General features: G+C 41.6%; 1 protein-coding gene across 4 annotated transcripts in view; it reads left to right on the plus strand.

Annotated features, from left to right (window-relative positions):
* The window catches only part of si:ch211-126j24.1 (phosphofurin acidic cluster sorting protein 2), an 81,457-nt gene that overhangs the window by 56,317 nt on the left and 12,967 nt on the right, over positions 1-12,173 (plus strand). For 2 of the 4 annotated variants that reach the window (XM_056267848.1, XM_056267849.1), the window contains exons 17-19: positions 823-933; positions 1,038-1,140; positions 10,074-10,106. In XM_056267848.1, coding sequence (XP_056123823.1) covers positions 823-933; positions 1,038-1,140; positions 10,074-10,106 — 247 coding nt within the window. The remainder of the gene's footprint in view (positions 1-822; positions 934-1,037; positions 1,141-10,073; positions 10,107-12,173) is intronic. The other 2 variants (XM_056267850.1, XM_056267851.1) reach the window with 1 other exon arrangement.

Consider the following 12,173-nt stretch of genomic DNA (forward strand, 5'->3'; position numbering starts at 1 on the left):
TAAAGGATCATGTGACTCTGAAGACTGGAGTAATGATGCTGAAAATTCAGTTTTGATCACAGTTGATTACAATTTACTATATATTTGTCACGCAAGGTTGAAGGAAGAAAAAGAAGATGATGATGATCAAGTTTCAAAAGCCTTTAATAATCCAGTTTAAAGGCCAGTTCAATCCAAACAGGCAGGCAAACAAAACAACCTCTAACATAGACGTGACCGGACAAAGAGTGACCAAGGGTACCGTACAACTATTAAAGCAAACACAAACGAGATGATAAATCAAACACAGCTGAAACACAGAACTCATAATGACGGTAACCAAGGATACAAACGAGTGGTGGGAAACCAAGACAAAGGAGAACATGTGACTGAGAAAAACAAACTAAAGTCTGTGACAATATTCACATAGAAAACAGCTATTTTAAATTGTTGTATGTTTGATCAAATAAAGGCAGCCTTGGTGAGCGGAAGAGACTTCTTTCAAAAACATTTAAATTCAAAAACATTAAAACATTCGTAATTATTATAAACACACAGTAGTGTATTTAATCTAATCTAGTTAATCTAATCTAATGAATATTTTTTCATATTTTAGTTTTCGCAGCTTAATGGGAGGATTTGAACAATTCAATTAAACCCTGTATTATGTTCAAACTAGAGATTCCACCCAGCGGGTGATATTATTTATGGGCTAAAGCCAATTTGTAGTCATATCTAGTGCTTAGCGAGTGTTTATTTTGGACTGCAGTCTTATGTGAAAGACAATCCTTTTATTATGTGGTATTACTTCGATGTGAGCAAAATGTACTTTGTTTTTGAAAGGTTGTCATCCACTGGCCAAATACATCTCAACATTTGACAGTAAGTTCTGTAACATCTTCATGGACGCAGGATGGCGGGACATTTTCGGGAGGTTAGAAGCTCCCACTTCAGGTTAGAGCGTCTGGTAATATGGGCTCTTCAAATATGATTTGATGCCTTTATTGTCTGATTTGATACTGTGCCTTAAAGCGAGTGATGTTTGAAAATGTCCACAGATAATATTGATGTGGCCGGACGCGTCTCACAGTATCTGGCTGGAGCGAATCTCTCCCACCAGTTCCCTATTTCTGAAGCCATGCTTACCTATAAACAGAAAAGGTATTGTCTTGGTTTTGTGTGTTTGAGAAGATCTAATTAATGATGTAAATGTGACGGCATGTGTGATACTTAAATGTACTGTATGTTTATTCACCATCTAGCCAAAATACAGTTGTATAAAGTTTGTTTCCATGATGATGTAAAGAGTTAAAGGAATAGTTTACTCAAGCATGAAATTCTGTCATTAATTACTCACCCTCATGTCTTCCCAAACCCATCAGACTTTGAAGACCACACAAATGAAGCTCTTTTTGATGAAATCTTAAAACATTCTGTACTCTTCAAAAAGTTCATAAAGAGAAAATAAATTTAATCCATTTGAATTGAGCAGTTTAGTCCAAATTTTCTGAAGAGACTCGATCGCTTTATATGATGAACAGATTGAAATTAGGCTTTTATTCACATATAAACATTCATTAACTTACACATCAGTTATAGTAGACGGAAGCTCAAGCATGTTCGGTTGACGATCAAGAACCAATGAGGTTCATTCTCGTGTTACGCAGCACGTTTGAGCTTCAGCAAGAACCAATGAGGTTCATTCTCGTGTTACGCAGCACGTTTGAGCTTCAGCAAGAACCAATGAGGTTCATTCTCATGTGTTACGCAGCACGTTTGAGCTTCAGCAAGAACCAATGAGGTTCATTCTCGTGTTACGCATCACGTTTGAGCTTCTGCAAGAACCAATGAGGTTCATTCTCGTGTTGCGCATCACGTTTGAGCTTCAGCAAGAACCAATGAGGTTCATTCTCGTGTTACGCAGCACGTTTGAGCTTCTGCAAGAACCAATGAGGTTCATTCTCGTGTTGCGCATCACGTTTGAGCTTCAGCAAGAACCAATGAGGTTCATTCTCGTGTTTCGCATCACGTTTGAGCTTCTGCAAGAACCAATGAGGTTCATTCTCGTGTTACGCAGCACGTTTGAGCTTCAGCAAGAGCCAATGAGGTTCATTCTCGTGTTACGCATCACGTTTGAGCTTCTGCAAGAACCAATGAGGTTCATTCTTGTGTTACGCACAACGTTTGAGCTTCAGCAAGAACCAATGAGGTCCATTCTCGTGTTACGCATCACGTTTGAGCTTCTGCAAGAACCAATGAGGTTCATTCTCGTGTTACGCAGCACGTTTGAGCTTCTGCAAGAACCAATGAGGTTCATTCTCGTGTTACGCAGCACGTTTGAGCTTCTGCAAGAACCAATGAGGTTCATTCTCGTGTTACGCATCACGTTTGAACTTCAGCAAGAACCAATGAGGTCCATTCTCGTGTTACGCAGCACGTTTGAGCTTCTGCAAGAACCAATGAGGTTCATTCTCGTGTTACGCAGCACGTTTGAGCTTCTGCAAGAACCAATGAGGTCCATTCTCGTGTTACGCAGCACGTTTGAGCTTCTGCAAGAACCAATGAGGTTCATTCTCGTGTTACGCATCACGTTTGAACTTCAGCAAGAACCAATGAGGTCCATTCTCGTGTTACGCAGCACGTTTGAGCTTCTGCAAGAACCAATGAGGTTCATTCTCGTGTTACGCAGCACGTTTGAGCTTCAGCAAGAACCAATGAGGTTCATTCTCGTGTTACGCATCACGTTTGAACTTCAGCAAGAACCAATGAGGTTCATTCTCGTGTTACGCAGCACGTTTGAGCTTCTGCAAGAACCAATGAGGTTCATTCTCGTGTTACGCATCACGTTTGAACTTCAGCAAGAACCAATGAGGTTCATTCTCGTGTTACGCAGCACGTTTGAGCTTCTGCAAGAACCAATGAGGTTCATTCTCGTGTTACGCATCACGTTTGAGCTTCAGCAAGAACCAATGAGGTCCATTCTCGTGTTACGCATCACGTTTGAGCTTCTGCAAGAACCAATGAGGTTCATTCTCGTGTTACGCATCACGTTTGAGCTTCAGCAAGAACCAATGAGGTCCATTCTCGTGTTACGCATCACGTTTGAGCTTCTGCAAGAACCAATGAGGTCCATTCTCGTGTTACGCATCACGTTTGAGCTTCTGCAAGAACCAATGAGGTTCATTCTCGTGTTACGCATCACGTTTGAGCTTCAGCAAGAACCAATGAGGTTCATTCTCGTGTTACGCAGCACGTTTGAGTTTCAGCAAGAACCAATGAGGTTCATTCTCGTGTTACGCATCACGTTTGAGCTTCAGCAAGAACCAATGAGGTTCATTCTCGTGTTACGCAGCACGTTTGAGTTTCAGCAAGAACCAATGAGGTTCATTCTCGTGTTACGCAGCACGTTTGAGCTTCAGCAAGAACCAATGAGGTTCATTCTCGTGTTACGCAGCACGTTTGAGCTTCGGCAAGAACCAATGAGGTTCATTCTCGTGTTACGCATCACGTTTGAGCTTCGGCAAGAACCAATGAGGTTCATTCTCGTGTTACGCAGCACGTTTGAGCTTCAGCAAGAACCAATGATGTTCATTCTCGTGTTACGCAGCACGTTTGAGCTTCGGCAAGAACCAATGAGGTTCATTCTCGTGTTACGCAGCACGTTTGAGCTTCTGCAAGAACCAATGAGGTTCATTCTCGTGTTACGCATCACGTTTGAACTTCAGCAAGAACCAATGAGGTTCATTCTCGTGTTACGCAGCACGTTTGAGCTTCAGCAAGAACCAATGAGGTTCATTCTCGTGTTACGCATCACATTTGAACTTCAGCAAGAACCAATGAGGTTCATTCTCGTGTTACGCAGCACGTTTGAGCTTCAGCAAGAACCAATGAGGTTCATTCTCGTGTTACGCATCACGTTTGAACTTCTGCAAGAACCAATGAGGTTCATTCTCGTGTTACGCATCACGTTTGATCTTCAGCAAGAACCAATGAGGTTCATTCTCGTGTTACGCAGCACGTTTGAGCTTCTGCAAGAACCAATGAGGTTCATTTTCGTGTTACGCAGCACGTTTGATCTTCAGCAAGAACCAATGAGATTCATTCTCGTGTTACGCATCACGTTTGATCTTCAGCAAGAACCAATGAGGTTCCTTCTCGTGTTACGCAGCACGTTTGAGCTTCTGCAAGAACCAATGAGGTTCATTCTCGTGTTACGCAGCACGTTTGAGCTTCGGCAAGAACCAATGAGGTTCATTCTCGTGTTACGCATCACGTTTGAGCTTCGGCAAGAACCAATGAGGTTCATTCTCGTGTTACGCAGCACGTTTGAGCTTCAGCAAGAACCAATGATGTTCATTCTCGTGTTACGCAGCACCTTTGAGCTTCTGCAAGAACCAATGAGGTTCATTCTCGTGTTACGTATCACGTTTGAACTTCAGCAAGAACCAATGAGGTTCATTCTCGTGTTACGCAGCACGTTTGAGCTTCAGCAAGAACCAATGAGGTTCATTCTCGTGTTACGCATCACGTTTGAACTTCAGCAAGAACCAATGAGGTTCATTCTCGTGTTACGTATCACGTTTGAACTTCTGCAAGAACCAATGAGGTTCATTCTCGTGTTACGCAGCACGTTTGAGCTTCAGCAAGAACCAATGAGGTTCATTCTCGTGTTACGCATCACGTTTGAACTTCTGCAAGAACCAATGAGGTTCATTCTCGTGTTACGCATCACGTTTGATCTTCAGCAAGAACCAATGAGGTTCATTCTCGTGTTACGCAGCACGTTTGAGCTTCTGCAAGAACCAATGAGGTTCATTTTCGTGTTACGCAGCACGTTTGATCTTCAGCAAGAACCAATGAGATTCATTCTCGTGTTACGCATCACGTTTGATCTTCAGCAAGAACCAATGAGGTTCATTCTCGTGTTACGCAGCACGTTTGAGCTTCTGCAAGAACCAATGAGGTTCATTCTCGTGTTACGCAGCACGTTTGAGCTTCAGCAAGAACCAATGAGGTTCATTCTCGTGTTACGCATCACGTTTGAACTTCAGCAAGAACCAATGAGGTTCATTCTCGTGTTACGCATCACGTTTGAGCTTCTGCAAGAACCAATGAGGTTCATTCTCGTGTTACGCATCACGTTTGAGCTTCAGCAAGAACCAATGAGGTCCATTCTCGTGTTACGCATCACGTTTGAGCTGCTGCAAGAACCAATGAGGTTCATTCTCGTGTTACGCATCACGTTTGAGCTTCAGCAAGAACCAATGAGGTCCATTCTCGTGTTACGCAGCACGTTTGAGCTTCGGCAAGAACCAATGAGGTTCATTCTCGTGTTACGCATCACGTTTGAACTTCAGCAAGAACCAATGAGGTTCATTCTCGTGTTACGCAGCACGTTTGAGCTTCAGCAAGAACCAATGAGGTTCATTCTCGTGTTACGCATCACGTTTGAACTTCAGCAAGAACCAATGAGGTTCATTCTCGTGTTACGCAGCACGTTTGAGCTTCAGCAAGAACCAATGAGATTCATTCTCGTGTTACGCAGCACGTTTGAGCTTCAGCAAGAACCAATGAGATTCATTCTCGTGTTACGCAGCACGTTTGAGCTTCTGCAAGAACCAATGAGGTTCATTCTCGTGTTACGCAGCACGTTTGAGCTTCAGCAAGAACCAATGAGGTTCATTCTCGTGTTACCCAGCACGTTTGAGCTTCTGCAAGAACCAATGAGGTTCATTCTCGTGTTACGCAGCACGTTTGAGCTTCAGCAAGAACCAATGAGTTTCATTCTCGTGTTACGCAGCACGTTTGAGCTTCAGCAAGAACCAATGAGGTTCATTCTCGTGTTACGCATCACGTTTGAGCTTCAGCAAGAACCAATGAGGTTCATTCTCGTGTGACACAGCACGTTTGAGCTTCAGCAAGAACCAATGAGATTCATTCTCGTGTTACGCATCACGTTTGAGCTTCAGCAAGAACCAATGAGGTTCATTCTCGTGTTACGCATCACGTTTGAACTTCAGCAAGAACCAATGAGGTTCATTCTCGTGTTACGCATCACGTTTGAACTTCAGCAAGAACCAATGAGGTTCATTCTCGTGTTACGCATCACGTTTGAGCTTCAGCAAGAACCAATGAGGTTCATTCTCGTGTTACGCATCACGTTTGAGCTTCAGCAAGAACCAATGAGGTTCATTCTCGTGTTACGCATCACGTTTGAGCTTCAGCAAGAACCAATGAGGTTCATTCTCGTGTTACGCATCACGTTTGAGCTTCAGCAAGAACCAATGAGGTTCATTCTCGTGTTACGCATCACGTTTGAGCTTCAGCAAGAACCAATGAGGTTCATTCTCGTGTTACGCAGCACGTTTGAGCTTCAGCAAGAACCAATGAGGTTCATTCTCGTGTTACGCATCACGTTTGAACTTCAGCAAGAACCAATGAGGTTCATTCTCGTGTTACGCAGCACGTTTGAACTTCTGCAAGAACCAATGAGGTTCATTCTCGTGTTACGCATCACGTTTGAGCTTCAGCAAGAACCAATGAGGTTCATTCTCGTGTTACGCAGCACGTTTGAGCTTCTGCAAGAACCAATGAGGTTCATTCTCGTGTTACGCATCACGTTTGAGCTTCAGCAAGAACCAATGAGGTTCATTCTCGTGTTACGCAGCACGTTTGAACTTCAGCAAGAACCAATGAGGTTCATTCTCGTGTTACGCATCACGTTTGAACTTCAGCAAGAACCAATGAGGTTCATTCTTGTGTTACGCAGCACGTTTGAACTTCAGCAAGAACCAATGAGGTTCATTCTCGTGTTACGCAGCACGTTTGAACTTCAGCAAGAACCAATGAGGTTCATTCTCGTGTTACGCATCACGTTTGAGCTTCAGCAAGAACCAATGAGGTTCATTCTTGTGTTACGCAGCACGTTTGAACTTCAGCTAGAACCAATGAGGTTCATTCTCGTGTTACGCAGCACGTTTGAACTTCAGCAAGAACCAATGAGATTCATTCTCGTGTTACGCAGCACGTTTGAGCTTCTGCAAGAACCAATGAGGTTCATTCTCGTGTTACGCATCACGTTTGAGCTTCAGCAAGAACCAATGAGGTTCATTCTCGTGTTACGCATCACGTTTGAACTTCAGCAAGAACCAATGAGGTTCATTCTCGTGTTACGCAGCACGTTTGAACTTCAGCAAGAACCAATGAGGTTCATTCTCGTGTTACGCAGCACGTTTGAGCTTCTGCAAGAACCAATGAGGTTCATTCTCGTGTTACGCAGCACGTTTGAGCTTCAGCAAGAACCAATGAGGTTCATTCTCGTGTTACGCAGCACGTTTGAGCTTCAGCAAGAACCAATGAGGTTCATTCTCGTGTTACGCATCACGTTTGAGCTTCAGCAAGAACCAATGAGGTTCATTCTCGTGTTACGCAGCACGTTTGAGCTTCAGCAAGAACCAATGAGGTTCATTCTCGTGTTACGCAGCACGTTTGAGCTTCTGTAAGAACCAATGAGGTTCATTCTCGTGTTACGCATCACGTTTGAACTTCAGCAAGAACCAATGAGGTTCATTCTCGTGTTACGCATCACGTTTGAACTTCAGCAAGAACCAATGAGGTTCATTCTCGTGTTACGCATCACGTTTGAACTTCAGCAAGAACCAATGAGGTTCATTCTCGTGTTACGCATCACGTTTGAGCTTCAGCAAGAACCAATGAGGTTCATTCTCGTGTTACGCATCACGTTTGAGCTTCTGCAAGAACCAATGAGGTTAATTCTCGTGTTACGCATCACGTTTGAACTTCTGCAAGAACCAATGAGGTTCATTCTCGTGTTACGCATCACGTTTGAACTTCTGCAAGAACCAATGAGGTTCATTCTCGTGTTACGCATCACGTTTGAACTTCTGCAAGAACCAATGAGGTTCATTCTCGTGTTACGCAGCACGTTTGAGCTTCTGTAAGAACCAATGAGGTTCATTCTCGTGTTACGCATCACGTTTGAGCTTCAGCAAGAACCAATGAGGTTCATTCTCGTGTTACGCAGCACGTTTGAGCTTCTGCAAGAACCAATGAGGTTCATTCTCGTGTTACCCAGCACGTTTGAGCTTCTGCAAGAACCAATGAGGTTAATTCTCGTGTTACGCATCACGTTTGAACTTCTGCAAGAACCAATGAGGTTCATTCTCGTGTTACGCATCACGTTTGAACTTCTGCAAGAACCAATGAGGTTCATTCTCGTGTTACGCAGCACGTTTGAGCTTCTGTAAGAACCAATGAGGTTCATTCTCGTGTTACCCATCACGTTTGAACTTCAGCAAGAACCAATGAGGTTCATTCTCGTGTTACGCATCACGTTTGAGCTTCTGCTAGAACCAATGAGGTTAATTCTCGTGTTACGCATCACGTTTGAACTTCTGCAAGAACCAATGAGGTTCATTCTCGTGTTACGCAGCACGTTTGAGCTTCGGCAAGAACCAATGAGGTTCATTCTCGTGTTACGCAGCACGTTTGAGCTTCTGTAAGAACCAATGAGGTTCATTCTCGTGTTACGCATCACGTTTGAGCTTCAGCAAGAACCAATGAGGTTCATTCTCGTGTTACGCAGCACGTTTGAGCTTCAGCAAGAACCAATGAGGTTTGTTCTCACACGTCAAGCAGGTTTGGTTGAGCTTCTGTTTATGTTCGCTGATCAATGTTTAAATTTGAATAAAAGCCTAAATTCTGTTCATCATATAAAGTGATCGAGTCTCTTCAGAAAATTTGGACCAAACCGCTCAATTCATATGAATTAGCTGTCAATGGAGAGACAGAAAAATCTCAGATGTCATCAAAAGGATCTTCATTTGTGTTTCGAAGATGAACGAAAGTCTTACGGGTTGGGAACGACATGACGGTGAGTAATTTATTACAGGATTTTCATTTTTGGGTGAACTAACCTTTAATCTTACAAAATGTATCAAGGAAAATGATCCAGGTCAGATTTCACCCCAAATTGAAAAGAAAAACATTGTTTATTATATGTAAAGAGGCCATATTATGACCTTTTACAAAGTCTTGATTTTGTTATTGGGCTCTACTAGAACAGGCTTTCATTCTTGAATGTTCAAAAACAATTATTTCCTCATATTCTCCAATGTTGCAGCTCCTCTCTTCCCAGTCTGTCAGTAACGCTTTTTGTTTAGTTTAGTTCCTGTCTCTATGAAGCCCCTCCTTCTGAAAACCGCACTGTGCTCTGATTGGTCGGCTGGATCAGTGTGTTGTGACTGGCCAAGTGCTTCGAGTGTGTTTGGGAAATGTACCGCCCCTTTCCATAACCGCCAGTTTAACACACTACTTACTAACTCAACCAGGCCCCGCCCCTTTTTTCTGCGGATTAATTATTTAAATGAGGAATATTGTGACGTGTTCGTTCCCGGAAGAAACTCAAGACTACAATGGAGTTCAGTAACACTGACACTGATATAGAGAAGACTTTGTGCTTTGTAACTTTGCAGAGCTTTTTCATGCTCAAACACCAACATTACTCACTAAAGTAAGATTATTTTAGGACAATTAAAATGTATTGCTTTGTTTTCATGAAAAACATTTATTGGATTCTTTACTGTAATAATTCTTTATTACAGTAAAGAACCTGAAGAAAAAAAAACATTGACAATTTCCCCCTCAAAAAAGTAAAATTGTGCATTTTGCTGTAATGAGGATTTAGGGAAAATGAGCTTGATTGTCATAAAATAATCTTAACGTTCCTAAATGATGGAAACTTAATGAAAAACATTCATTATGATTTGTTTTTACTGCACAATATAAATCAGTTCTTATTTGTTTTAGTTTTGGGGTGAAATGTGACAAGGACATGATTTATGAGAATAATTAATATGGGTATCATAATCATTATAGTCAATTAGTCCATAAAGTAGATCAGACAAAGCCTCTTATAATCAGTTGCTTAATTAATTACTTGCAAAAATTAATTATGTCACTCATTTGTTTGATTTTCTTTTCTTTTGTCATTGAGAAGATGTGTGTTGAGGATGGTGCAGTAACTGTTATGCTTTGGGTCTTTTACCTCCTTTTCTTTTGTTTTTGCCTTCAAGGAAGAGAAGTTTGTATTTTGATTTTTACATCAGGTACCTAACCGTGTGTTTGGGTTGCCGTCCATGTTTGCTGTGGTTTAAATCACTCATGCTCTCAGTGTGTTAACCTCACACACATGTCTGCGTGACTACTAGTTTTTCTCACTGTGTGTTCTGTGTTTTCATAATTCTGTCTGTTTGTGTCTTTAACTGGTTTGGTTTAACAGGTTTGGAATAAGAAATGGTTGGTGACTAACTAAGTGAAGTATAGGGTGGTGTGTGTTAGTGGTTGAACATGTGGTAACTGAAAGGTTGCGGGTTCAAATTTGCAAGTGTTAGTTGAGGAAGACTTGAAGATTACTTGTTAATATTTGGAATATTAAGTTAATCAAAGCGATCAATTTCATGAATGTGTTATGAAAGACAAGTATTAGATGAATAAGGAAACACCTCACGGACTGGAACATAAATCTGGTATTCTGCAGTTTACCAGCAGAAGGACGAGCACAAATACAAAAGATCACACACCCAATTATCACTTTATATGAAGCAGAATAAAATAGAGAAAGGTGAAAGGAGATATGTAAAGAGAGAGAGACAACAAAGAGAAATGAATGAAGCGAGGATGGACAGAAGCAGATGAAGACGAGCTCTCGCCTGAGCCGAGACTTTCTCCAGCATCTTCAAAACCAGTTCAAACGCAGTAAACAATGAAAATATTTAAGATTAAATATCTATGTATAAAATTGCATCTTAACACTTTTAAGCCGCAGTCACACCAGAGAAGACACTGCAACGTGTGTGAAATGACGTCACACTCCGCGTTGTCTTTTCCATAAACATACATTTAAAATGAAACAAATAATAATACACCTATAATGTACAAATTGTACACTATCTACTCCACTCAAAAAGTCTGCGTTCTCTCTTTTCATTCAGCCAAGAGGTCTCGCCACGGTCACACATGATATGAATTCGCAGGTCAGAGTTCACCAAACTTGAACTTTGGAGAGCGACAAAATTCGAAGCGTCTTGTGTCTCCGGTATCCGTCATTCATATGCGTATGACTGGAAGCCAATGGAACGAAAAGTGTAGTGTGATCGGACCTTAAGTATGTGATTTTTGCGTATGTGTGGTTTCAGTTGTTCCTCCATTTTTTCGTGAATTTATAATACATTTCAGCACGGAAGCTGTTGATGAACCATAATTTGTTTGTAAAAAAAGATTTCACACAAATGTATGCGTACACATGGCTAACGAGACCTATAAAATTGAAACTTTTCTTGAAAATGGTGTTTTTAAAACCATATGAATACAAAGAGAACTTTTTTTCTTGATTTTTTAAAAGATTTTTTCGCTTGTTGTTTCATCATGGTCATTTACCCAATTGGTTGAGTTTGTTTGTTCACGGCTTCAAATTTAGGAAATAAATGTTGAGGTTTGAGACATAGATATCCATAATAAAGGCTAGATGTCTCGTCCGCACTGCTGGCCAATGGAGGTGGACGTCCGCACTGGCGGCCATCTTGCCACAGGCAGCTCGCTCACTCGTAACATTGTGTTTTAATGGTGCATGTACTTTTTAAATAACCATAACTTGCTCAATTTTCTACCGATTTTCAAACGGTTTGGTTTGTTATAAACGTCAGAGATGTAGTTATGACACTGCATACTTATGAATAATAAGTGTATAAATAAATTATCATCCAGAATTATAGCCACGTTAATAACGTTTGTAAGAAACCAAACCGTTTGTAAATCCGTCAAGATTTCAACGAGATAAGAGTATTTGTGTTTGTGCTGATCACTCATCTTACATCAGGCACCACAGAGCCCGCCAGAAAGCTTGCCTGTGACAAGATGGCCGCCGGTGATGCCGATAGAGACTCCGCCGTAAGACATCTAGCCTTTATTATGGATATCTATGGTTTGAGACACGTAAAGTTGAGCTTTCTCCAAGTTGTGATTGGTCATTGTCCATGTTGGTCAGACATTCTCTTCCGGTGTAAGTGGCCGGCTATTGGCTAAGCACAGTGGCTACCCTTACACGCAACCAAATAATCCATTAGTAATCGGACTGACGGCTCAATCGGACTGAAAAGCCTTCATGTAAACGCTTA

Source organism: Rhinichthys klamathensis, unplaced genomic scaffold (assembly GCF_029890125.1).
Source record: "Rhinichthys klamathensis goyatoka isolate OS25496 unplaced genomic scaffold, OSU_Roscu_1.1 h1tg000264l_1, whole genome shotgun sequence".
NCBI lineage: Eukaryota > Metazoa > Chordata > Actinopteri > Cypriniformes > Leuciscidae > Rhinichthys > Rhinichthys klamathensis.